Source organism: Colletotrichum costaricense (assembly GCF_030867565.1).
Source record: "Colletotrichum costaricense strain IMI 309622 chromosome Unknown Scaffold_21.1, whole genome shotgun sequence".
Lineage (NCBI taxonomy): Eukaryota > Fungi > Ascomycota > Sordariomycetes > Glomerellales > Glomerellaceae > Colletotrichum > Colletotrichum costaricense.
The window spans coordinates 67,395-94,194 of NW_026848250.1; the positions used below are offsets into that span (position 1 = coordinate 67,395).

A 26,800-nucleotide genomic window follows, 5' to 3' on the forward strand; every position below is an offset into this window, starting at 1 on the left:
GGGCAGTAGGACAAGGAACGAGCATATGGAATAAGCACAAGTGGAAGCAGCGACAACCCTCCAGCCGGACAGCGAAAGAGGCACGGGAGGCGGGCGTGGAAGAAGATAGTGAGGCTAGTAGCGACGACATGGGCATATCTGTGTTTGCTGCCTCGGACCAACCCGAGTCTGTGTTCGGCAGCCCAGACAGCTCTACCTAAATCGACACCGAGAGAAAGAAAGGATGGAGCGGGCATCCATGCAGGCAGCAGGGGAGAATGACCTCCTCTGACCTACTCGTGTGGCTCTCTCAAATAGTCTTGCTTGGCCTACAAGTCGGCTGTCTCTCGTCCTCGAAGTGTGACTGCGCGCGTCGACCGTGGCAGTACCGAGCAGCCGAGCACAAACCTGGGCTGTCGTCTCCTAGCAGCCATCTCTACCTAGTCAAGCGATAGCAGCTCGAGTCGAGTTTACTCCGTAGTGAGTGAAAGAGACTCCAGGATGGCGTGGAAGCCATATACGTCTCACCTCCTACGCATCCATTAAGAGCAAGCCCACCCTGTTCTCATGCGCGGATTTCCTCCGCGCATGGAAACCGGGGGGTCTTATTCAGAAAGGGAGGGAAAGAAAAGGCTGTCACGCGGTCTCAGTTACCCGAGACACCCCTACGATGATATCCAATCCCGTCAATCGGGGCTGGACCCTCCAGCTGCTGGGTGGTATGCATGTCTGCGGCGGAAGTGGAAGATTGCGAGATAAGCTATTGAACTGTGCGGTCGTGCCACTCACATCTCGAAGTATTTAAGATGAACTAATCGGACAGAAGCCTATCCTTGATAAAGTCATCAACCCCGCAAACTTGGGGGTCTTCACAGTCGTCTGCTCCCCCCTTGGTGATGAACCATTTAGTCAGTTCCGGACACTCTTGATCGTGAGTTGCTGGAGGCTTCACTGCCAAGCTTGGATATTGAAATGTCTTATTGCACTATACTTGCCGTCATGCCCAGATGTAAATGGAAGCAATCTGAACTTGTTGAGCGAGTATCAGTTAGGACTAGTGTTTGGGTATGCTTAAGAGAATACCGGGCGAGGCTTTAAGTGAATACGCTTATATACCCTTGACTAATAACGATGATCAGCACTCAGCCCATGCGTGCAATGCATGTGGCGGTGGCAGTGAGCTATACAGATTGACGGCTTCGAGGTAGGTAGTATAACTTCCCGACGTGCCAACCTCGGTGTAAGACTCAGAAGGGGGTGTCACCTTGAGTTTTCCCGGGACTCTTCCCATTCGTGCTCGCTTCGCTAGACCTATCATCGCTCGAGTACTGAGACTAAATCACCCACTAGATCGGGCACAACTTGGCAGCTGTGTAGTCGCCAGAGTCTTGGTAATAAGGTAAGACGTCGTTGAGACCTCTTGTGTCTAAGTTGCCAAGATGCGCGCAAGGAAAGACCTCAGGTATGCCTTGCGAGGCATATTTCTGGACGAGGCTGTCGTGGCACGAGTGACTCGACCAGCCCCCGTCCTAGGATGTGGCTGCCTCGGCATGCATGCGAGCCGCTATCAACCCATGGCCAAGTCTGCCTGTTTGTCTTTCTGTGGTGCGCGCCCCAGATACGTGCTGTTTCTAGATTACGCCCGACATGTATGCCAGCAGCTCGTCACACACACGCACCTAAGTCGAGCCGAGAGAAGTGTGCCATACATAATGTGAAGACACCCATGGCGGGCCTACCTGTCATGTATCTTGTGAAAGCGAGCGATACGAACATTGCGTTGATCTCCTGCTACGGAGCGACCGCAAGGCTTGGACTCCAAACTTGCATTCTTTTCAAATCAACACGGTTTCGACAATGAACGACTTTCCCAACTCCATTGGTTTCTACCAAGAGCCACGGGGTGCTGAAGAGGCTTCAGTCCACAGTGATATTGACGAGGTGATTGACCCCATCAGTGACGGCAATGGCATCGTCACGCATGCTCCAAAGGAGGGCTTCCGACTAGGATACTTCGACGTAGCCTGTCTAGTCATCAACCGTATGATTGGTGAGTAGTTTGATTCTTTACCTATAGATGTAAGGGTTTCTCAAAACCGATATGATTGATTCACTCCGGCCCTTGGCCCTCTCAAGCGGCGCATGCGTTGATGTTTCTGTACATGTGGGAAATTCTGCTCACTGTGCTCCCCCCTTTCCCTCATTGTTTTCACGGTTTCTTGTCTTCATTACCAGAAACACCATGAGGAGGTAATCATTGTAAACAACAACTCGTCTTCAACTTACTTTCCAGAGCAATGGAGCGCTAAGTTAGATGGTTAATCTAGGAACTGGTATCTTCATGTCCCCACAAAGAGTAATGCGAGGCACACGAAGTGTTGGTGCAACGCTACTCTTCTGGTTGGCCGGGATAATCTATTGTCTTTGTGGAACTCATGTGTACATTGAGTATGGCTTGAACGTGCCCAGATATCTGATCAATGGGCACGATCACAGCGTCCCGCGAAGCGGTGGTGACCTCGTCTACTTACAATACGTTTTCCGCAAGCCAGCCTACCGGAAGAACACTTTGCTCTTGTCGACTTGTATATTTGGCATCAGCTTTATCATTTTGGGTAACATGGCGGGCAACAGCATTCACTTTGCCATGCGACTTCTCGAAGCCGCCGGCATATCGGAGCCAGGAAACGGCCTTGTTCGCGGTATCGCCCTTGCCGTAGCTACATTCTCTTGTGGAATTCATGCTTTCTCTAGACGCGGGGGAATCTTGCTCAACAATATCCTCGCAGTCGTCAAAATCATGATCATGCTTCTCATCATTGTAGCGACGATTGTCGTTGGTGCAGGAGGATTCCCAGGTGCCAAGAACGTCTTTGGTGAAAACACTTCACCCAAGAATTCTTTCAAAAACGCGTCAAACGACGCCAACAGCTACGCTCAAGCGTTTCTCGCCATCATATTCAGCTTCTCCGGCTTCGAGCAGCCCAACTATGTCCTTGGGGAGATTAGTAGGCCGAAGAAGAAGTTTCCTATCGCCATGGGTGCCGGTGTTGGCACCGTTGTGACGCTTTACCTTGCAGTGAATATTTGCTATGTGGGTTCCTTTGCTCGGCTCTTGGCTCCATCCTACAGTCGGGATCGGAAGCGGGGAAGAAGGTTTTGCTGACTTCGAGATAGATGGTCGTTGTCCCAAAAGAGGACCAAATCAACGAAAATGTTGCACAAAAGTTCTTCGAACTAACATTTGGGACACTTGGCTCAGCTAGCGATACCGGGGCCCGGATCTTCAACGCCTTTCTTGCCATCTCGTCCTTGGGTAACATCATCGTCATGGTCAGTTAATTGTCTCCCTGAGCATCCACGCCGTGTACGTCCGCTAATATGACGTTTCAACAGACATACACAGCCGCCAGAGTTAAACAGGAGATTGCGAAAGAAGTGAGTAAAGCCTCGATGTTAGATGTACGAGACCAAAACTCACAACGACCAGGGAATGCTTCCGTGGCCCAAGTTCTTTGCACAAAACACGGATATGAGTATCGGTCGTGTACTGCGCTGGTTCCAGAGGAAGGGATGGTTCTCATCGGTTCTTCGACTGAAGTGGCTTTCGCCAGAGCATCACAGCGAGAAAACCCCCGTCGGAGCCTTGCTTCTCCATTTCGTCAGCTGTACTATACTGATATTCGCGACCTACAATATGAGACCGAAAGATGCCTACACCCTGCTTACATCCCTGAGCGCCTATGTCATTAATGCCTTCATCGGGACATTCTTGGGGCTGGGCATTCTCATCTTGCGGTTCCGCGGACCTCCGACTACCCTTAGCGACGACGACGCTTCGACATTTGGGAAAGACCCGCCGCCGTTGCCGTGTACTTGGGCCGAGATGACTGGAAAGCGTTTCCGTCCCTTTCTGTCCGTCTTTTGCGCATTCGTATACATGTGCGGTGGGCTTTACCCGGTGATCACCAACTGGGTTCCTCCTTCGAAGTACCTATCTACGCAGCTGAATCCCTGGTGGGTGATTCCCACGGTCTCATGGATCATCATCGGTCTAGGTGTTGCTTGGTTCATCGGCTTTGTTCTTGTCGCTCGTTATATCGAGAGGAAGGACCATAGAGTATTTGTGGTGGAGAAGAAGCCGGAATTCGAGCAGGCAGATAGAAGCGGCCGGGGCTCGACGGAAATTGGGCCCGATCTCATACAGGTCCACGAGACTGTCTATCTTAGCTGGGTTGGTAGGGAAGCGCTTCGTGCCCGGCGTCCGGTGTTTGACGACTCCAGACAAACTAATGCCGACATGAGGGAAACACCAGTGTCCCCTTTCGCCGGTACTGACTTTGCTGCATTCATGCAGCAATCGCCAGGAAGAGAAGGGCATTGGTGATGGCGTAGACAGGGTGGTGTTTGGTATCCTGGTCTGAGAGGAAGACCGAGGAAGAAAAGGGAACGGAGGTTTTGTTGGGTTCATACTAATGATAGACGGTATGTCTACGTAGCATCAAATTACCCAGGTCTTTTGATTAACGATCGTTGTGTCTACGCTTTGAATCTGCAAGCAGTGACTCTATATTGTAGCAGGCCTTCATCTATAAATAGCTTCGCGCCAGCTCCTCTAGGCTCTGTTGCTTCTCGGAGAAGATATTGATGGCCTGGATAAGCTTCTCCTCATACCTGCCGTTGCCGCTACGAGTAAAAGCAAACCGCCACTCGCTCTCGTCTATCAAGGCAGCCTGGAAGTCCTTGATCCAGCGCTCGTCTGGCCCGTCTGCGAAATAGCCACCGACCTTCTCCGTCCAAGTTGAGGACGGCGCTGCCGCAAGAGCCCGGAGGAGCGGCGGCGAGACGGTGACGTGCTGAATGCCGGCCAACTGCATCACCTCAGGAACGGTGGTCAGACTAGCTGCCAGGACCTGGGTCTTGGCCTTTGTCTCGACATAGTAAGCCTGCGCCTGTCTGCAGAAGTTGAAAGCCTTGTTCTCGTCCACATAACTAAGGGCGCCCAAGGGTCAGTCATTCGATCCTGCTCAGGTCGCCGTGCCTAAGGCCGTATTTGAGATGGTTCTTACCCTGGGACGAAGTGAACCTTTAGTTCGTTCACATACGGCGCAATGTAGGTGCAGCCGGCATGGGCAGCCAGGGCCGCTTGCTCCATGCAAAACATGGTCGTCGCCAATGTTGCAATTCCCTTATTCTCGAGGATCCTGCAAGCAGCAATGCCCTCGTAGGTGGACGGAATCTTGATACAGACACGGTTCACGTCGAATGTGGGCTCCACCTTCTTGAAGGTCTCAACAATTCCTAGGAAGCAGGGCAGCGCGGTTAGCTCTGATCGTTGCAGGCCTATATGGCAACATACTTTCGGCATTCTTGACAGTTTTCTCGACCGAATAGGACCAGTCTGTGTTGGTCTGAATGTGGAAGTATCCTGTCAAATACGGGATGAACTTGAGTGATAGTCTGACCATCTACAAATATGTCAGCGATGGTGGATGCCGTTATCAAGAGCTTCGCCGAACCAAGGTACCATGATCTCGACTGCGAGAAGAATCGGGTCAATGTCTGGCCAGGCCGCGTGAGCCCAGTCCTGGGCATCCTGTACGGAGTCCCGGATGAGTTGCTCGTGGTATAGCTTGCCATCTGCGGTTGTCTTGGTGAGCTCGCCATAGGCGATTGCCTGGTTGGAGGTGTGATCGACAAAGGGACCCAGCTCTTTGGCAACTAAAGCAAGGTCAGAACCGAGCACATTGGGGTTGTCATGATGGAAGGTTCTCGCCTTCAACGTCAAGAGTGTCACAGTCGACTCGGCTCACGGACCTCAGCGTGTCTAACAGGGAGTTAGATTGTGCCATGACGGGTCGTAATAGCTGCGTGTGGGCAATATCAATGCAAGGCAATGTACGGCGGTAATGCAAAGGCAGCAAATCGGAGGAAGCTATCAAAGCTGGAAGATAATGTAGGATGTCGACTTGCTTTAACGCGAGGCAGTCAGCTGGCCCGAAAGGATGTGTTCCCAAAGAGACGAAGTGTTGAGAAGGAATCGTGGGGGAAGCAGAAGGTGTGTTGAGACTTATTCAGTCACGGCGAGATCTCTCTTCTCCCGCCGGCTTCAGCTACGGACGGGAACCACTTGCGTTGGAGGCTAGAACACGCGGAAGAGTGCCTTGAGGTGGGAGGGTCTAGGTATTGGTCTCTCTTAGCTAAGGTAAGAGGAGTTCGGAGGAAGACCGGACACCCCGCATTGCTCTCCCCACGGTGTTGCGGGAGTGAGGAGCTTCAGTATGGTCCACGAAGCTCGAACCCCGAACAAGGGGCCGCGGGAAGTGTACATGCCAGTAGAAGAGATCGTGAGGAAGCGTTCCGTATACCGCTCCTGATCTCCTGATCTCCTGACCTCATGATACGGGGAAGCGCAAGCGAGCCTGAAACACGTCTCCCTGCGTGGCCACCAGAAGTTTGCAGACAGCTATCGGCTTGGCTGTACCTTAAGAGCAGAAGAAGCGAGCTTTCTTCCTGCGTAAACCGGAAGGAAAACGTACCAAGCAAAGGAGTGTGTCACTGTCAAGTACCTAGGGTAACCAACTACCTTAATTACTCCCAGCTTGACGATGTAAGAGGGGAAACGTGGGGTTCCCCACAAGGTTTCCGCGAGTCGTCTGCGTTGCTGCTGGCTGCATCTACTGCCAGGTGTACAGACAAAATAGCTTGCAGGTGTTGCTTTAGGAAACCCGAAGCGCCATGTGCGAAGACATAGCTACACCCCGACAGCTTACTGTCACCATAGGAGACTGGCTACAATCATTTTTTGATCCTCATATTCTATACGTCAAGACGTTCCAATATTGCCTGCGATCCTTTACTCTGTCGCATAATAGAGCGTTCACGGGTCTACGCGCATTTAAGAAGCAACCTTTACGAATGACTCGATTGTTACACTATTGTACAGCCTGGCAAAGTCTCTTTGCCGCCGACTGTCCTTGGCAGAATGGCAGTCGACTAGCTCTACGCCGCCCCCATTCTATTCTCTAAACACCGTTATGGTCTCAAACCCAGAGTCACAAATACTGGTGGTTCGCTTGCGAGAATGGCTACTCCTCGTCATCTTCCTCCTCATTGTCCGTGAAGTATTCAAACTCTCGTGGGACGTCCGCCTCTTCATCTCCCTCGCCGTCCTCGTCCACTGCCGTGAGCACTCCTGCTGCTGCAGCCGCACCTCCTTCATCAGTCGCGCCTACGAGGTCACCTCTTCTTTGCCGACCCAGGAGCTCGCTAAGCTCATTCAGCGAGCGAAGATCGCCACCAGCACCTGCTCTGAGGGCCTGCGAGATTATGTTCTGCTGTTGGCGCGGCGTCAAGCCCGCAGATGATCCGCCTGCGTTGCTTTGGCCGGCCACTGGGGCCTTTTCTGTTGTCACCTTCTTCAACTTCTCTTCGATGAGCGTCTTCTCCTCGTCAGGCTGCGTGTCCTGTAGAAGCAGAGGTCCTCCGGTAGGCTAATGAGAGTTAGTAAAACACTCTGCAGTCGAGGGGTTAGAACTACTCTACCTTCTTGACCGGCTTGTATCGTCCGGCGGGGAAGCTGATGAACTTGAGCTGGCCCGGAAGCACGCGCGACAGGTTCTCCATATCGTAACCGACCTTCTCCTTCTCTGCCTTCTTCTTGGTGTCCGCAGGAGCAACAGATGCCTCTTTCTCTCCACCGTCGCCATCCTTCTTTTCCTTGGTCTCTTCCTTCTTTTCGTCCACGTCCATCTTGTCGGACACCGTTGGCTTGGCAGAGTCAATGTCCATGCTCTCACGACGCTGGGCACGCTCCTTCTTCTGAGCTCTGCGCTTGGCCTGAGCAGTTGTTGACAGAACGGCTGTGGCGACCATAGTAGGGCCCTCCTCAGCCTTGACCTCTTGCTCCGGCGGGTAATCGAAGAGGCTGGGACGGGTGGCGCAATGGAACTTGAAGTTGGGAATCTCGAGTTCGTGGTCGAGACCGATGATGGAGGTGGGCGAGAAAGCGAGCGAAAGGAAGTGGGTGAACGGGAACCAGTACCAGTACTGGGTGAAGACGGCCATACCAACGATGCCGGCCATGTTGAGGTTCCCAGTCTGGGTCTGGAGGCCAATCGTGCAGTTGCGACCACCCGCATCGATAATACCCAGCGCAAGCGACGCGCCGAACTTGGTCATGGCGTCCTCATGGCGATCGCCGACAACCTTCTTCAGAGTCTTGCGAATGGAAGCGACCTTGGGATTCATGACTTCGTTCTGCTGAATCATGATCATGGCCAGAGAGATGAGCGCACCCTGACGGACAAAGTCGGTGGGATCCTTCATCATAGGCTCGAGCAAGTCGATGGCCTCATCCAGGCCGGTGCCAGCACAAGAAATGCCCAGCGCCATGGCAGATCCGTAACGCACGTGAGGGTTGTACGACTCAGAGAGCAACTCGACCATGCGAGGGACGCTGCCAGGCTTACGGAAGAGAATGAAGCCCAAGCTCATGACGGCGACACGGCGTACATCATCGTTGACGTCGCTAACGGCAGTATGAAGCAGCTTGCGAATAGCCTTGTTGCTGCCAGTACCGCAGTAAGCGAGAGCAACAGTCATAATACCGCCATATCTTAAGGTAGGATCAGGGTCGTTAAGTAGGCCCTCGATCATGGCGTCGGCACCTTCTTGGCGGCCAAACATGATCAACGCCATGCCAATAGCGAGACCACGAACAATCTTCTCGTGTGTCGTCTCGTGGGCGTAGGTAATCATGTCTTCCAAGGCTCGCACGTTGCCAGTGCCGAGCATAATGAGACCCATGGCAAGGCCAACGGCCTCGCCGTTGAGAGCAGAGTCGGTGAAAAGAACCGTGCGCAGGTTGTCGAAAATCTCCTCAGAGCCAGTTGCCATGCCTGCAATACCCAGACCCAAGGCACCACCATGCTGGATAACTTCCTCCTCGGCGGATGTGAACTGGGTCTTGAGGTAGTCAAGAGCGTCGGCGCCGTGGTTGGCGTGAATCAGACCGTAGGCGTAGAGAGCGCCACCTTGGCTAAAAATGGAGCCGCTGCTCAAGCCGCTCTGGCGAGGGAGGTAGGGCTCGAGGAGCTTGCGGGATTGCGTAAGGTTGCCGCGGTGGATGACACCCAAAGCTGCAGTCGCGGTGAACTTAGACCAGTTGACAGCCTTGCCAAGCCATTCGAGGTTGTCGCGGAAGAACTTGTCGTTGGTGGTGCCCTGGTTCATGAAAGCGTTGCAGAAGGTGACGGCTGTGTGGAAGATGGAGTTGCGACCCTCCAAGCTATCACGGACCTTGTTAAGAATGCTCAGGTCGGTGCGGTTGTTGCGGTAGAGAAATTCGAGGTTCAGCTGAATGGTCTTGCTGCCGTCCAAAATTGACCGAATGTTCTGGTAAACCTTGGAAAGCTCCTCCGACAGCTCCTCCTCTGAGGACTCTTGGTTCTCGATCAATGGCTCTTCCTCAGTGGCGTCGCTCTCGGCAGCCTTGCTAGGCTCTCCTGATGGCAGCGAGCTGATGATCTTGCCCAAAAACTCCTGAGTGCCATTGTCGTACAAATCAAAAGCGATCTGGTAGGCACTGGCGATTGAATTCCGGTCGCCGCTCGTGATGAGCTGCTTCAGCATGCGCGAAGCCTCCTCGTTGGAGCTCAGGTAAACAACACACTTGGCGATGGCGAAGTAGTCTGGGTTCGGAATGTCGTTGAGAAGGTCGAGGATCAAACGCAGAATCTCAGTGCGGAAGCTTCGCTCCTGAACAACGTCCATGCAGATGCCCAATGCATACTCCATGAGCTCCTCGGCGGGGCCCTGGCCATCCGACGACTTGGACTTTGAATGCTTCTCGTCATCGGCGGCGCGCTTGATGACTCGGCGCAGAACCTCCAAGTTCTTGGCTTCGACGGCAATACCAATGACCTGGCGATATCTGCCATCCTTGAGGCAAGCCTCGAACAGACGCTCGATAATACGTTGCAGAGCAATCTGAGTCGCCTGATCATTGATTGGGGCGATGGATGCGGAGCGGCCTTCCTTGACGGGTTGGAATGTGGGATCGAGAATGGTGTTGTCGGTCGAAACTCGGGAGAGGAGAGACTTGGAGGGGAGGGTCGTCTGGGAGAAGGGGGTCGTAGGGGAGATCAAGGCAGACCCATCAGCAGCACCGCTAGCAAACGTAGTAGCCAGAGCGGGGAGTGAGGTATCGTTCTGGGGTGACTCGGGAGCAGTGTGCTTTGCGGAAGAGGCAGCAATGTACTGGTCGATGCACTTTGAAATGATGGTATCCTCGAATTCGCCGGGAGCGTCGAGCTTAAAGAGGTCGCCAGCGGCGAGGGCAAATGTCATACTCTCATTGTAGGCCTGGAGGTGGTAGTAGACCTTGGCGAGAACGAGGGCAGCGAGCTGTCGTTGAGGGAAGGAGTCGTCTTCGTAGAGAGCCTCACTACATCGAGGTGATTAGCTGGATCTAAACAAGGCGAGTAGACGGGGTGTGGCGAGGAAAGGAATAGAGCTCACATTTGGCTCAGGGCACCAGCGACCTCGGTCCAGACAGTGTCGATGTCATCATTGAGAGTCTGGAGGGCGAAGACCTTGAGATCATGCTCCTCGTCGGCTAGGAAGCCCAGGACTCCGGTTGCTGAGACCAGGCCAGGCATTGCGAGAGGTGGCCAGGAAGACGGAGCTGAAGAGAGCTGCGGGGTACGATGATGGACGACAGAGATGGGTTCGAATAAAGTGCGGCCGGAATGGACAGGATGGTATCGCACGGAGCGGTTTGGTGGGATGGAATTGGATTCGGGGTTGGTGGTGATGGGAGCTTCGAAGGAAGCGTTGAAGATGGAGAGAAGGACGTCGAAAGCAAAGGCGCGAATGCAGCCAGAGTCTCAGGGCACGACACTACGCACTGCTAAAGTAAGGCAAGGGAACGCATCCACGTCAGGCAAGTCTGCCTACCAGTACCTTCCTATGGATACCTCCTCGCCTTGCCGACTCAGGTCGCAGGTACGTACCTTCCTTTGGAAAGCTGGGCAGGCGTGCCAGGTAAAGATGGGTCAGCAAGCCTGAGGTGTTGTGCCTTAGGTAAGCGAGCAGAAGGTCAAAGCCGCACCCGGATTTCTCTGTCTGTTTGCGTGTGCCGTGCACCGAGTTGCTCTGCAGTCGGGAGCTATGATGCTGAGGTAAGCCAGCCGGTTAACCCGTACCCTGAGTGCCAGACCTTTTTGAGGTGCTTAGGTAAGGTAAGGTAAGATAAGGTAGGCAGCCCCCAGCTGGCCCCGGATCATCACTTTTTCCCGTGGTGGTCACCTCGTAGGTCTCCTCCTCCGGGCACCGTTCCAACTTTCAGCAAGACAGAAAGGTGGAGCCGGGGCACGGGAGTGCGACACCAGAGCCGGCCAAAAGACCTGGACAGGGGGGAGGACAAGTGTGTCATTTCCAGATTGGAGGGAGGACAGAAAATAAAATAAAAATCCCCGACAGGTCGACACGTCGATGGCCCAGGGCCGCCGGGCCAGGTTGTGAGGCCGGGCTCAAGCAGCGCACCGTGGCCGTGGCTTTGCCTTGTAAGTACCTTACTGCGTATGTACGACTACTCCGTACACCATCTACTATGTAATAGGTAGCTGCCCTGTCCTTCTAACGACATTGCTCCGTACTCGTACCTATGTGAGGTCCGGGCCGGGTTTCTGACGAGGCTGTCTGTCCACTTGCTCGCCCAGCTTGTGCTACCTAGGTTTGCTCAAGGTTTGCTCCAATAGCTCTCCTGTCAGCTTGAGCTTGAAGCTCTCTGTTGGGAAGCTTCCAGCTATGCCAGGTTGCTCACACGGCTTGTTTGCAGTACATCTGTACTGGTTGTAGCTCACCACCGACCTACCTAGATAGTATCCAATTACATTAATACCTTGCAAGGCTTGTACCTACCAGTAGCAGCATCTCGCGGATGGTTGCAATATGGTACAGCTTCAGATGCTACCTTGAACCAGGCTGCATCCACCATTACCACTCACTCATCTATCAATGGTTCTCTACCTACCTTGTCCAAGGTGCCTTGAGGCTTGAGCAAGCTACGGGAAGTGAGCCCGTTCTCAGTGCTAGAGCAGAGCAGAGCAGAGCAGAGAGCCAGACCACCTCACTGGGGCCCAGCCTGACCTGCGATCGGCGCGCGACCAATCCATTTTCATCCTTTCTTTCTCGTCTCCAAATTTCCCACACGCCTGTCGCCTTCTGTCTCACGCACACGCTTCGTCTCTCTGTCCCCTTCTCTCTTTCTCTCTCTCTCTCTCTTGCTTGCTCTTGCCAGAGCACGCTGCACCGGTACCTCACCTTTACCTCACTTTATACCTTACCACGGGGTACATTACCAACCTGCCTTACTGCCTACCTACCTTGGGTAGGTACCTCAAGGCCCAAAGTCCTGTTACAGTCAGGTCCCTCCTACGTACATACTTCTCTGAGCCAGTGCCGCAACGCCAAGTTCCAACCCAACAGCAAAGGACAAGATGTTTTCTTGCTGAGATATCTTTCCCCATCTTCAATCCGCCCGCTTCGTCTCTGCACACCACCACCTCCACCACCACCACCAACACCAACCCAGAGCGCATCGAAGCAACAAGGCTGCACACGCACACGCACACGTACCCGTACCCGGCCACTCAAAACACCAGAGCTTCCATTCGCACTTTGCGACGCCCTCTCCAACCCACTCCCAAGCGCGCATCTTCAATCGCATCCACCCACATAGCTCGTCTCAGCTCCCTCCAACCACGTGCCGTTCACGTCGTCCAAATCCTCCGCCCGATTCCTTGCGATTACGACGACCAACTCGCGACGATATTTTCTACCGCACTACCTGCCCGCCGTCTTCGATAATTGCCACATATCACATAACCACGCCGATTCAAGCAAACGACAAACGACCCCTCTTCCTCCAACCTCGCCCTAGCCTTCAAACTCGATCTCGAACGAGCCGCCTTTGCGCTCCCATGTCCCTCTTTGGACATTGAACAGCACCGCTCTCTACGTTCAGCGCATGTCTTGCTGCCCTTGGTGGGAGCTATCTCTGACCTCCAGCCCTTCCCGTCTCTCCGAATCCCGAAATACACGACGAACCCGAAACCGATCTCTGCCATCTTCTCAACCTGACTCACCACTGAACTACGACGGCGTGATGAATGCCTCCTGCGCATCCATCCCGTCTCGTTAGAATCGCGCTGAACTCGCAAATATCATCCGATTACCATCATATCTCTCCTTTTTTCCAACTGTTTCTTTCGTCGCACACATGAACCGCCGTGTTTGAGAGGCCGAAGCCGAATCTTGTGCAACTGAGCAGAAGCTGGGCGGAGCGCTGGCCCAGACAAAGGAACGCGAGCAAGGGATTATAACTCACAACACGCACGGCACGCCTTGCCTCCGCTACACACAATGGATTTGAGGAGTTTGATGAACACGTCCGACGATGGGGGGGAGAGGCCGCGTGCTGCTGCTGCTGCTGCCGCTGCCGCCGCCGCTGGTGGCCCTCCTCCCGGCCATCCTACTCATGTTCACGCCCATGGCCATCAGCATCCACCTCCTCAGCATCTCGCGCCGAAGCATCAGCGTCATCCGCAACAGCAGCAGCAGCACCACCACCAACAACAGCAGCAGCAGCAGCAGCAGCAGCAGCAACAGCAACAACCGCCACCACAGCCACCGTACCAGCAACAGGCCCCCACGACGCCTTCCCAGGCTACGACGGCCTATGCCTTCAGAGAATCGGCGTACAGTCACGCATTGCATTCATCCCCCGGTAAACCGCCAGCACCTCAGGAATATGCCGTACATCCCCAGGCCTCGACCCCGTCGTATCCTCCGCAGTCGCCTTATCAGACTCCGGGCCCGTATCCCGGCCGGCCAGCGCCGCCGCCCCTTCAAGCTGGTGCTCCTGCCCCTTATGCCGATGCGCGATCACCCCAGAGTGCATCCATGCCAGGCCCGTCTCCGTATCGTCATACGCCGACATCTTCCGTTAGCGGTCCCAGTGGAGGTTATCCCTTCCCGCCGACCGGTCCGTCTCAGGAAGCTGCCAGCCCTGTGCAACGACACCAGCAATATCCGCCATCCAACGCGTTCCCCCCGAGAGACGGCTATCCTCATCCATCTGGTGCAACCGCGCCTCAGTACGCTCAACAGCAGCAACCGCCGCCACCGCAGCAGCATATGCCTCAAACACCGCCCATTGGGACCCCTGTTAGCGGACACCCATATCTCCATCAGCGCTCACAATCAAACCATTCAACTCCTACACCTACATCTGCTCATAGTCAGCATCCGCAGCATCCCGGCCAGCCATATCCTCTTCACGGCAGTCCTGTGGCGACGACGCATCCGCCGCCCGATTTCAACCGGCAGCTCTCGCAGCCTCCGACCCCACTGGGCCCGCCCCAGACCGGGCCTCGACAATCTTCCACTGCACCAAGCTTTACACAACCACAAAGCCCGTATCAACAGAGACTATCCGCCTCACACCTCGCTCAAGCCACACCTCCACCACCACCTCCCCCAGTTCGCATGCCCAGTTCCTCCCACAGCACCCACGAACGAAGATCATTATCACATAGTGAACGCGACCGAAGTATTAGCGTCAGCCCCAAGACCAGAATACCGAGTTTGCCGAGTAGCATTGGTGGGCAGACAGAACCAGAAGCGCGACCACACCCAAGCGTCACCAACATGGTGGAACCCGAACGCGAACGCGCTGCGACGCCCGCCAAGAGAAAACTCGCCGACCGAGACTTGAGTCCCAGGGAATTGGAACGGAAGGAGCCACGGCCCCCGCCGGCAGAGCTCAATGGCGGACCCGCCATCTCTAGGTCACCCGTGATGCAACGAAAGAGAAAGATCCACGCGACACCCCCAATTTGGGCTCAGACTTGGAATGCTCGAGAAAATAAGAGGCTCAAGCTGGCCAATTTCGAGCTCCAGAAACGAGGGCCGCCGCACATCAATGGCAAGTCCGAGTCTGTCAAGCAGGATAGCACCAGCCGCCATACCTCACCAGAGGCAGCGCGATCCACCGCTCCTCCAGTTCAAGAACCGCCCCCGCCGCCAAAGGCCGAAAGTCTGCTTGGTCCTTGGGAGGAAAGCATCCTCGGTACTCGACCTTACGAAGAGCTGTCTAAGACGATCGCCGATTTCTTATTCAAGAATGTCACGCTCCATCCTGATAGTGGGGAGATAATAGGACGTGGCGTGCAGTTCGAAATCGAGGCCAAGATGGGACAGCTCATCGACAGAGACACCAATGATCGTGTCGAGAGAGCGATAGGCTCGGAATGTGTTCTGCACGATACCGGGCGTCTAGCTTTCAGAAGCAGCATGACTGAGGTTTGTTTACCGATCTTTATGGGGAAAGAAACACAAGAGCTAATCCCATTGTTTCTCTGCAGGCTCAGCACAAAGGTCTCAACGAATTCCTCAACACCATGGTTGTGCAGACCGATCCCCGAAACCCCAACGCACGCGGCCGAGTACAAGTACAATATAAACATCGACGAGAGATTGACAAGTTCTACGAGCTGCCAAATGCTCTGCAGGCCCGGCTGCCTGGTTGTGTCCGTTCCCTACTAGGTAACAGGCGTTCAATCAAGGTTCGAGTCACATATGACCAAAAAACGCAGCAGGTCCTGGCCAAGATTGTCAAGGCCCGCGTGGCAGATATCCACCTACATCTTCCCACATGCCCACTCGACTGCCGCCTTAGCATCAATCTCGAAATGGCATGGGATGGATCCGTTGAGGAATTGGAAAGCGTGGCCGTCGGCCATGCAGACAAGTTCCCTGACCGGAACAAGGACCGTCTCAGCTACAAGCAAAATCACTACCAGATCGACTTGACCCAAGTGACGCAAATGATGCCTGGTCCTGGAGTAAGTGAACGCTTGCTTGGAAGTGTCGCCCATGGACTTTGCTAACAAGAGAAAAGAACACCTCACAGATGAGCAAGGAACACGAACTGGAAATAGAGTTATCACCCGAAATCGTTATCGATCAACAACGCCGCGCCATGAGGAACGAGCCGCATCAATACCAGCAACTTGTTGAGGCATTCGTCGACAACGTCCGCGTCCTCGCGCGCAAAAGCCGCGAATTTGTGTAATATTTATTTGTACGGACGTATCATAAAACTTGCCTTTTTTCGTTTTTCTTTTTCTACAAGTAGCTAGGGTGGTTTGATACCAAAAAACAGAGTGGCTGCGATTGGGAGTCAAGGACTGAGGCGATGCGTGTTTTGGAGAGTCGTTTCTTCATAGCTGGCTTGGGGTGCTTCGATTTGAACTTCTGGGCTCGTTACCCGATTGACATTTCGTTCACTCGTGGGGTTGGTCAATACTGAAATATTGGTTGCCGCGGCCGTTTGCTGTTTGGCACTCTCTACAGCGCATCGCTACTTCTACTTGTGACAGTACGCCTGTGAGAGATCTGTTTCCTACATTGTCTTCTTACTTTACTTGAGCAGTCGTGAGTGAGAAGAATCCAGGGTTCCGTGTGACCAATGCGGTCTTTTCCTGCTTCCCGCTGCTGTAAACGTTCCCATATCGCCTCAGAGGTACAAGACGGCAAGGGGGACAATATAGAAGACGGAGGAAGGCAAGTCCAAAGACCTCAAACTTGGCCATATCAATATCGAAATCAGACCTGAGCCAGAAGAGGTTCTTACAGCCCAACGTTCATAATCCGATGCGGGTAATTTTCCCTACATTCGATGTGTCTATTCCCTGGGAAAGAGCCAGCTCTTCAAAGTTCCGTTGCCCGTGTTAAATCGACGTGAAGAACACCGGCATCATTAAATTTTGAACTTTTTTTCTTTTCTTTTTTTCTTTGTACTCTTGCTTCTTAGATTGAAGCTGTAAAACCATTGCGAGTGGTCATCGCATCTCCAGTGTCGTTTTCGAAGCTTCTAGAACTGGTCCAGGGTGATCCCATTCACATTGATGTCTTTGTCCAGGTGCCTACACACATACATCAGCAATAATTAACGTACATCATGCCTCGACTGCCGGCTCAAGACATAAGAAACCTGAAAAAGTTTGCTTCCTACCTCTCCTGGCCCATGTACGTTCGCAAGGGATGTCCAGTGCAAACAAAGATGTCTCGCTTCGATCTCTCACCAGTGACCTTGACCCTGACGAAGCTTTGATAGACAATGGACAATGGGTATCAGTTTGCCAAATTTGCCAATGCAGACGTCTTGATCTTGTCAAAGGATTGAGCTATTTCGGAATGCCATTCACACCTTGAGTCCAGCAATGGTGGAACATGCTTCATCCCCTTGAATAAACTCGTTCGTTGATATTTGAGACGTCTTTTTGCAAAGCTTCTTGGTTGACACAAGATACTTCCTCTCTTCAACCTTCGCAAAACTCACAACTCTTTTCCTTCCTTCTCTGCTCTGCCTTTGACTCGTACACTATCTATTATCTCGGACTTCAGGCTTGTAAAACTCTATCTTCCCGTCCATCTCGGCATGTCTGAACCGACCAAAAAGATATCCGAGCCGCAGGAAAGGTACAACCCTCTCATTAGACCAACTGATGAGCACTGGAAGACCATCCATGGCCACTTTAAAGATCTTCTCAGCTTGCCCACCACGCGCATGGGACAAGTCTTGGAGGATTACTTTACATCGCACGAGCGGAAGCTTTTCATGCCAGCTACGGAGCCTCGCAGTTTGAGGAATTGTCAAGAAGACAACGCCCGACGATACCAAGGCATGATTGGCAACAGATTCAAAGAATGTCGCCCCTCACTGGCAACGAAATTCACAATGCTCTACTTCGGACTGCCTGTCGAGCCCATTTTGTCTGAGCTGACGCGCTTTTCGAAGCCGGATTTTGATGTGGACGACTGGGATGAACTCTGCACTGCCGAGGTCCGCCCTCCGCTGCACTTCCTGACAGCCTACGACCAGAGAAATTTTGGATACGACTACATGAGAGGTTAGTAATTGCTATCCAAGCACAATCAGTCAAGCTAAGACGAAGAAAAGGAAAAGAGGATCAATACAGCACGATCCCTGTGGCAGCTTCTCAAATGCCAGACGCCACTGGTGAAGGACTAAGCCTTCGAGGAGGGGGCGACGATGATGATGCCTTGATGGCAGATGTGGACTATCCGCCAGATAATGGTGAAGAAGACAGCCTTGGTCCATCACAGACTGCCATGGTTATGGATAACGAAGACGACAATTCATTGGGTGACGGCTCCAGCAGTGAGATCGTGACGATGCCTGTGACGGGCATATTAAATAAAGTCATCTCCGGAAGAGGGACTGCCACGCCTGACTCGAGGCGACGTCAAAACCAGTCGGCGATAACCTCTAAAATCGGGCACCCATCACCAGAATCGGACAAAGTACATGGCTGGGTTCCTTTGTTTGGATTCCAAGGCAGGATCATGTTTGATACGGACGACATGTCCACGTTTCAGGCGGCTGCGAGAAAGCTCTTGTCCCTGCGCCAACGGGAGCAAAGCGACATCGTACTCGTTGAATTTGATTTCAAGACGGCAAAAGTCCTGCGGCGATTCGATGACAACATTCCGCTCAACCCTGTTAGTGATCTTGCGGAACACCTGGGACAGGCAACCAAGTCCGCATCCAGCTCGGCCTGGTTCGTGCTTCGGAGAGGCGAAGATATTCCCTCCGAATGGGAGCCTCCAGAGTCCTTCTTCTTGACCACGCTCATCAAGTTGACTTATGTTGACGACGACGGGCGAGAAAACCTCTCGTATCTCAAAGTGCCCGATGGCAAAAGTTTCTTTGGCCCCAAGCAAAAGGGCTACATCTACCCTGCCAATAAACCCTGGGGTTCCAATCAATACATGCCCTTTATAACGACGGCACAAGAAGTGCTGGTGGGAAGACCGGATCAGCCAGGAGGAAGCCACTGTGATCTTATCATTTCACGTGATGATGAAGATCCAGAGGGATCATCACCACCGTGGTATGGTGGTCTGGAAATCCACCGCGAACTCTGGGATAGCATGCATCCTCTGATCAGCAAGGGTCAAGCGTTCAGAGTTAAAACTCGCCCCGTGGCAAACGATACCGTTGTGTTCTACCTGCCGGGAAACTCGAACAACGCCAGAACTCTCAAGAACCGAGAGTGCCTTCGGCGAACAGGCTCTGGAGACCCCTATCCCGACGCCCTGCACAAGGTTGGCCTAATGACGAAAAGCGTCAGAATGCCCATGAAAGCCTCTCACTACCTGATTTGGCGCGGGGTCGACTATTTCAACCAATTAATCAGTCGCCCCGTTGGAGCCTACAGTCCAGTTCGATGGAATTATCGGGACAAAACTTCTTCGGAACAAGCCCAGAAGGCGCTATCAAAGCTCATTGCCCGTTCTGTCGACGACAAGAATGAGCCCTGTCAGTTCTTCGTGATCCAGCCAATGGATGGGGCTGAAGATCCATGCACGATCGAGGCGGTTGAAGGACTAACAGGTCAGGCAGAGTTCAGTATGGAGCCTCTTACTATGAAAGCGTTGAAAACCACGATGGAAATGCTCTATGCCGGAGACGAAGAGATCACTTACGACGCTGAAAAGGACAGCGTTGTCATGGAGCCTCTTTTCGACGAAGAAACAATTGGAAGAAGTTGGAGCCCGGCCAGCTTCGTTCTTCGGCCGGACGCCACCGACTCCGAGGCATCCATGGCCCGGCGCTTCATCCTGACTCAGATGGTGCGAGCAGACGTCTTGCAAGATGACGAGTTGGACTTTGGTGAGAAAAAATACCCCTTGAATATTCCCTGAGATCGCAGCTAATCTAAGACGCGTGTAGTCAAAACACTGGCTAAAGCAGCGGAGGCAAATAATCACTGGGGTCCTCGGTATGGCGAAGTGGCACCCTTTCGAAAGGAGTTATCCCTGCCAGCAATCGTTCCCCCTGGCAAGCTCCATCCCGTGGTTTTCCATGAACCGAAGACGCCGCCTCCTGCTCCTCGGAAATCAGCTCATCCTATGCCGAGGGAGCCTGACCAGACACCCCGTGAAGGAAGCTATGTGCGGCAGCCAAGCATCTTTGACATGGGTGTCTGGAACCCCTCCTTTCCGATCAACGCGCCGCCCGTGGAGGCCATTCTGAGGACTGGGGCAGGCCGAGTCCCTATGGTCACCAAGAACGTCCTAACGCCCAGTGAGCAGCGGGAACTACAGAATAAAGTCTGGAGTCTCTCCAAAGTAAACCTGGCTCGGCTAGCCGCGTGTCCGTACCAGAAATGCCGGTTCACATATCGCCAAGATGAGGACGAGACGCTTCTGGTGCATTTGGAGAAGACTCATGCCGAAGAGAAATGCCCGTGGTGTGATATCCAGCTCTTCAAACACTGGTCCTACAAGCAGAAGGAAGAACACTACAGAAACTCCCATGCAGACCAGCTGCGAAAGGTGCTTCAGCTTCCTGAGAGACCCAAATCGCATCCGCCTCAAAACCAAACGACCAGCCTCGAAAAGCTACGCAATAGCCCTTCGGAGGCCATTACATCTCTTTCAACCTTTAGAATAACCGACCAAGCCAGACCTCCAGTTGGCCCGTTACCTCAGCCAGAACAGCCAGCGAAAGCCAGCGACAGGGAGAAAGTCTATCGATACTGTGATCGTTGCGGTCGTGACCACAAAGAACTCAAGACCTATGAGGACCGAAAGCATCATGATCGTGTTTGTGTCCCCCTGGCTGAGGGAGCCGGGCGATGTACATTCTGTAAACTTTGCGGAGATCGTGTGTGGAAGACTGAGAAAGATGCCACAGATTTTGGACCTTTCGACACTTATCCTCACAAGTGCCACGGCACTCTCCACGAAAACAAGCCGCATTGCACCAAGTGCGGATTCTCGATGAAGAAACTCTCTGACGAGAAAGTCGACAGACATCGCAAGTTCTGTGGGGGCTTCTTTGGTACCCTGGGTTGTTTCTGTCCGTACTGCCAGAAATCCTTTGTAAGCGATGGAACCCAGAAGCCTATTGATGAAATTAAAAATCACATCACGGCTTGCCCTCAAGAAGAGGGCATCAAGCCAACGCCGTGGGACATCTATTCAGAGGTCTTTTGGAGAGATACTGACAAGTCAATCGACCCTCTCTTCGTGGGGGCCGCGGAGACCTCCGCGGCCTTGTGCAAACAACAACGTCGTCCTCGCGCTTCTAGTCGCTATCTCAGTCTCCCTCTCATGTGGCATGATAAGCCGGGACCGATTCCTACGTCAGACCCGCCTTCTGAGTGTCCTGCCGCCGGGTGTCGAGAACCTCTTTTCGGCCTGATGCCATCCGAGGTTCTAGGACACTTTGAGAAGAAACATTTTGAGGAGCCCCTGAAACAGTGTCCGCTCTGCCACCTGTCGTTCAAGAGGCCCAAGGAAGATCGCGAGAAGCAACCGGAGCTCGGGGAGTGGGAGGACAGAAAAGACCAGGTCTCCCACATGGAGTGTCACGTCTATCAGCTTTGGGACATTTTGGCTGGCAGTACTCGGCCTCCTGCGATGGTCAATCAGGAACCCTTCAACCCGGGTCACAGTCTTTGGGATCCCGAGAATGAGAGCGCATTGGATCGGCGTGACAAGCGCTGTCCGCACTTTGACCAGTGTGGCGCCATGGTGGGCTTCATGAACCAACTCCAGTGGAACGAGCATTTGAAGAAGGCGCACGCTATCGAGCCCCTTGAGGCACAGATTGTCCGAGACATGGACGCTGAAATCGCGGCTGCTCGCGAAGAAAGGAGGCAGCAGAGAATTCGCGAGGGAAAGAATCCAATTCCAGGTCTGCCGGCGCCCAAAAATATACAAGACAGCGGATCGGGGCCAGATGTGACAGGAGAGACGCAAACAGGAACAGGTCCCAGTGTTCAGCTCAGTGAAGATGACGAGGATGACCCAGAGTCCCAAGACGTTCGGCAAGACGTACTCGGCCCCAAGGATAGTACAGCGAGAGGACCAAAACCCGAGAGTAAAGTTCACGAAGGCCATCGAGGCAGCCGTCCTCACGGGCCTGGGCCGATTCTTTCACCCCCGCCTACGGGTTCCAAACCGCACACAGCCACCGCTTTGGGGAAAAGACCTCGCCAAGGAGAAAAGCAGCCAAAGAGTCCGAAGGGCCCGATAAAGAACCCTCCTAAAGATTCTGAAAAAGTGACTACGGACCCCAACAGTGTCAAGGGAACGCCACAGACAGGTGGCAATCCGCCCACGGCTAAGTTTGTGCCGGCTGATGACATGTACTGTTCACGGTGCTTGCGTCCGATTCCCAAGAGTAACACGAATGGCGAACCTTCGAAACAAGTGCAGATAGACGTGAGTACCATACAATTCTGAGGTACACAGAGCTAACTCATTACCTTTAGGCACACTCAGATCCGAGACGTAGCTGCCGAATTCCAGCGAGACAAGGCAAAGTACAATTTGACCGTGAAGACAAGGCCATATTGCCGAGCAAAGTCGGTTGGATCACGCAAAAAGAAATCGTTAAAGCGGGCGGTGTGACCAAACTCAGAAAAGCCTTTGTCAAAAACAACCCGGGTTTGAAGATGACCATATACCCTACCGATAACAGATTTACGGATATGAGGAACTTGTGGACGCGGGATCCGAATCATCCCAAGAACAAAGATAACTGGGGATTGCGTTTTCGGCCCCGAAATGATGATGAAACTGATGAGAGCGAGGACGACGGCTTGCGAAATTACCACCCAGAAAATGATGAACCCGGGGACGACGATGAGGACGAGGAAGAGGACGAAGGGGTTGAGAAGATAGCCGATGCAGATGGCGAAGACAACGACGATGATGTGGAGGAGGACGACGATGACGACGGCGGTCCCGGGAACCGGGCTAAGCAGAAGCGGAAGCCGTATCGTGGATTTTCCACCCACGATCCGACATACCGAGACCGTGGGGAAGAGGATGATCTGAGCCAGACTAGCGACAGGGAACTGGTACCGGAGAGCGGAGATGATGGAGCTGGTACCTTTGGTGGATCATCCGGTGCGAAGCGGAAGCGCGGGACTGGGGAGTCATCAGGACAGGGTAACAAGGGGGGCAAGGATAAGACACAGGAGAGGCATCCTAAGAAGGCCAAGGTGGACGCGAGTTCTCAGGGCGATGACAGGGTGGTGAGTGGTGAAGCGAGTGTGAGTGAGAGATTTGATGGGAGCTTGAAGTGAATGTCGTTAGCTATGACAGAGCTCAAGGTATCTTGTTGAGCTCTTTTGCTGAGTACATAATGGGAGAATAGCTTCATCTACTGAACAATTCCGGTGGCTTCGTTGAGTAACATGCTTGGAATGAGTGATTGTCCACTCAGTTGCCTTCTTAACAGTCGACTTACCCACGATTCGTCTATATCTCAACAAGCCTGGATCGTCGGTTCGTCGCCAATGGTCCGGGATACATAACAAGCGAGGTTCATTTAAAGTTGCGGGGGTGTAAGTGGTGTACACCGCACGCGTGCAGTAGGTATTCAAGAGGCAGATAGAGGCAATGAGAGGGCTGTAAGTTGTGGTGACTGCCGTCTCCATCACGTCGGCGACTAACAGGGCTCAGGATGGAGGTTGAGACGTATCCAGGCCGGCCCGCGACGGTGTTCGGGGTCCACGTGGGCGGTTTCGCGGCTTTCATCGGTCTCGTTCGGCCACTTGGAGCACCATGACACACGGATTTTGATGGTTTCGAGTTTATTGTCGGCTGAAAGTCTGATAACGTGGCTCTTGATGTGGTTCGGGACATATGGGAGGTCAATGCCAGCGATTTTCATTGAAGACCAATGGATCGAGACACGTAAAGGCAAAGGAACCCCCATGTCGTGCCCAGCTTGTGCAGGTCCAAGGTCTTCTTCCTGGAACTGGTCCCATTCACACATCCGTCCAGCCAAAGGGCATGCTTACCTAAGGACCAAGAAAACGAAAGTGGACCCCATCGGTCGGCGATGTCGGTGGTCCCCGGTGAGAGGTACGTACCGTTTGCATAACGCCATGTGCTATATAGTGTACAAAGGCATCACTCACCTTGAATTTATGCAGAATCTACACGTGCCACACATAATTGTGCAGACCCACTGTCGAGTTTTTCCCTCCTCTCAAAACAGCCAAAAGGCCATCGAGGCGCAATCACGCCATCGCCCCGGTCAGTCACCTCATCGTCCAAGCTCCACACCAGAGCCGCGCTCTCGACGTCGTCCACCACCAAACGAAGCCCATCCCGCCCAATCTAGCCATTCACCTCGATCCAAATCCAATGCAAGCGCCGCGGCGTCTATTTAGCGAGCTCTTACAGCTCTCGACCAGGCGGCCCGTCCCTCCTCGTCCGACTCTTGGAGCATGGCGGCCGAGCTACATCCCTGATCTTCCTCATCCTCCTCCAGGATGTCGTCCTCTACACGCCTCTGCCTGCTCGAGACACCCCCGACCGACATCCGCCTCCTCGACGCCTTTGGCCGGTGGACAGGAATATATCCAGAAACACCAGACTACTGGTACCCGGCAGGGAGAGCGCGGGGATGAACGTGAGCCCCAGCACCCACGCCGTCGCAAAGGTCCGGCCACCGTCAGTACATTGCTTGCTAGCGGCGGGCTCCTGTCTCTCTTTGTCGGCCTCTCGGAGCCCTTCCATGTGCCCACTCAGGACGAAGTAGATGTCTCCGACCCGGACCCGTCCACCGACGACCGCGACCCGTCTATCCCTCGCTTCAGGCTCTCCGAAATCCGAAAACATGATGCCAAATCCGGCAGCCCTTGGGTTACCCAAGGCGACAAGGTCTACGACATTACCGACTGGGTTGCTGCACACCCCGGAGGTGATGTCATCCTCCGTGCCGCTGGAGGTAGCATTGATCCCTACTGGAACATCTTCACCATCCACAAGTCGCCCCACGTTTATGAGATCCTCCAACAGTACTTGATTGGCTTTATCGACTCGGACGACCTTGTTGACGGCAAGCCCGCTGCTCAGGAAATAGAAGACCCCTTCAAGCACGATCCTACCCGTGATGAGAGACTCATCACCCTCACTCCCAAGCCTCGTAATGCAGAGACCCCCGTCGAAGGCCTGGCAGACAGCTACCTCACTCCCAATGAACTCTTTTACGTGCGCAACCACATGTGGGTTCCACAGGTTGATGATACTTCGGACTACACCCTCAAGATTGAGCTCCTCGATGGCACCATCAAGGAGTACAGCCTCGATGACCTAAAGACCAAGTTCAAACCTACTACTGTTGTGGCTGTTTTGCAGTGTTCTGGGAACCGCCGAAGCGACATGACCCGTAACGCGAAGAAGACCAATGGACTCCAGTGGAATGTCGGCGCTATCTCTTGTGCGGAATGGCAGGGCGTGAAGCTCACCGACGTACTTGCTGATGCCGGCATTCCTATACTCGAGGCCATGACTGGAGACACGGAGGCCAAGCACGTTCAATTCATGGCCCTTGAAGCCTACGGCGCCTCGATTCCCATTGAGTCTGCTTTGGACCCGCGTGGTGATGTTCTGTTGGCTTACTCGATGAATGGCAAGCCGCTGCCGCGAGACCACGGGTACCCTCTCCGTGCTCTTGTGCCAGGCCACGTCGCCGCTCGTTCCGTCAAGTGGTTGAGCCAGATCACCATTTCTGATGAAGAAAGTCATAGTCAATGGCAACGCAAGGATTACAAGTGCTTTGGCCCCAACGAGACGAGTCCCGACTGGGACCGCGCCGCACCGATTCAGGAGATGCCCATCACAAGCGCCATTACCACCGTCAGATTAGGTGACTGGAAAGCAACAACAAACGAGTCATCGGCAAACGAGGATACCGGCAGCGTCCGCGAAGCGTCTCTCATGGGCTATGCGTATTCTGGTGGCGGTCGCCGGATCGTTCGTGTCGATGTGAGCGTCGACAATGGCAAGACCTGGGATCAAGCCGAGTTACTTGACGAGCCTGGAGCCCCTCCAAAAACCGGGCACAAGTCCTGGGCTTGGAAACGCTGGAGGTACGACGGCGCAATCCCACTTGGCGAGCCAGGTGAAGGGACCAAGAAGTGCACCACCCTGCTCGTCAAGGCTACGGACGAGGCGTACAACTCGCAACCCGAGAGCTACGCGGCAATTTATAATCAGCGAGGAAACTTGGCCAACGCGTGGCACCGTCTGAAGGTTTGCTCTGAATGTGCCAACAAGGCCGTGGTCGTGGCTAAGTAGCAAATCGGTATACGATGTAAAGAAGAAGGCCGAGTGAGCAAGTGGCAGCAAAAAGAGGTGAAGAAAGATAAGAGACGAGAGTTTTTCGATGGCTGCGGGAGTTTCCACACGCGTCGAGTATATTTGAAGCAGCGGAGGCGTATTGCGGAGTCATGAAGCGAAGCCTTTTGTTCACAAGTATCGCTTTGTTCTTGGTCCATTCTTTTACTCGGCGTCCACGTCAACGATGAAGTTTTTCAACAACCCAAGGGGATGTGGCGGTATTTTCTTCTGTTCATTTTTTTGTTTGCTTCTTCAAGAGCTCGAATGCGGCCGTAGAATGTCAGTTTCGGCGCGTAGTCTATAACCCAAATTGAGGTGATATTGCAAAGATCTCCACGTCCCTTCGTATACCTCAAACAACTGTGAATCGCAAAGTAACGAACTAGCCGTGAGCTGTGACTTAATACTGCAACTAGTGATGAGAGCTGTCTAGAGCAAATCTATGATGGCCAGTCGAGGACATGTCTTACGAGTAAAATAGATACCTGACCTGCGGTGGTGGTGGATCTGAAGCAGCAAAGTTCTGTGCACCAGTAATGTAAAGTCTAGTGGACTGGGTGAGAAGGGTAGAAGA

General features: G+C 53.5%; 5 protein-coding genes across 5 annotated transcripts; 3 read left to right on the forward strand and 2 right to left on the reverse strand.

Moving 5' to 3' along the window:
- Positions 1 to 1,836: 1,836 nt before the first annotated feature.
- CCOS01_14519 (high-affinity methionine permease) lies at positions 1,837 to 4,366 on the forward strand (the record flags this gene model as incomplete). The annotated part of the gene is made up of 5 exons (XM_060462662.1): positions 1,837 to 2,029; positions 2,307 to 3,073; positions 3,157 to 3,312; positions 3,376 to 3,417; positions 3,470 to 4,366. 5 exons carry the CDS (start codon positions 1,837 to 1,839, stop codon positions 4,364 to 4,366), a joined length of 2,055 nt encoding a protein of 684 aa, XP_060306493.1.
- Positions 4,367 to 4,568: 202 nt separating this feature from the next.
- On the reverse strand, positions 4,569 to 5,831 carry CCOS01_14520 (transaldolase; the record flags this gene model as incomplete). The annotated part of the gene is made up of 5 exons (XM_060462663.1): positions 4,569 to 4,971; positions 5,049 to 5,280; positions 5,339 to 5,447; positions 5,507 to 5,700; positions 5,777 to 5,831. 5 exons carry the CDS (start codon positions 5,829 to 5,831, stop codon positions 4,569 to 4,571), a joined length of 993 nt encoding a protein of 330 aa, XP_060306494.1.
- A 1,236-nt stretch (positions 5,832 to 7,067) lies between these two features.
- On the reverse strand, positions 7,068 to 10,640 carry CCOS01_14521 (proteasome/cyclosome; the record flags this gene model as incomplete). The annotated part of the gene is made up of 3 exons (XM_060462664.1): positions 7,068 to 7,472; positions 7,525 to 10,426; positions 10,501 to 10,640. The coding sequence occupies 3 exons, from the start codon at positions 10,638 to 10,640 to the stop codon at positions 7,068 to 7,070; spliced, it is 3,447 nt and encodes a 1,148-aa protein (XP_060306495.1).
- Positions 10,641 to 13,407: 2,767 nt separating this feature from the next.
- Positions 13,408 to 16,120, forward strand: CCOS01_14522 (mRNA-capping enzyme subunit beta; the record flags this gene model as incomplete). Its single annotated transcript, XM_060462665.1, has 3 exons — positions 13,408 to 15,348; positions 15,411 to 15,890; positions 15,947 to 16,120. The coding sequence occupies 3 exons, from the start codon at positions 13,408 to 13,410 to the stop codon at positions 16,118 to 16,120; spliced, it is 2,595 nt and encodes an 864-aa protein (XP_060306496.1).
- Positions 16,121 to 17,788: 1,668 nt separating this feature from the next.
- Positions 17,789 to 26,184, forward strand: CCOS01_14523 (uncharacterized protein; the record flags this gene model as incomplete). The annotated part of the gene is made up of 5 exons (XM_060462666.1): positions 17,789 to 17,960; positions 18,011 to 19,747; positions 19,808 to 22,308; positions 22,359 to 23,126; positions 24,496 to 26,184. The coding sequence occupies 5 exons, from the start codon at positions 17,789 to 17,791 to the stop codon at positions 26,182 to 26,184; spliced, it is 6,867 nt and encodes a 2,288-aa protein (XP_060306497.1).
- Positions 26,185 to 26,800: the final 616 nt, after the last annotated feature.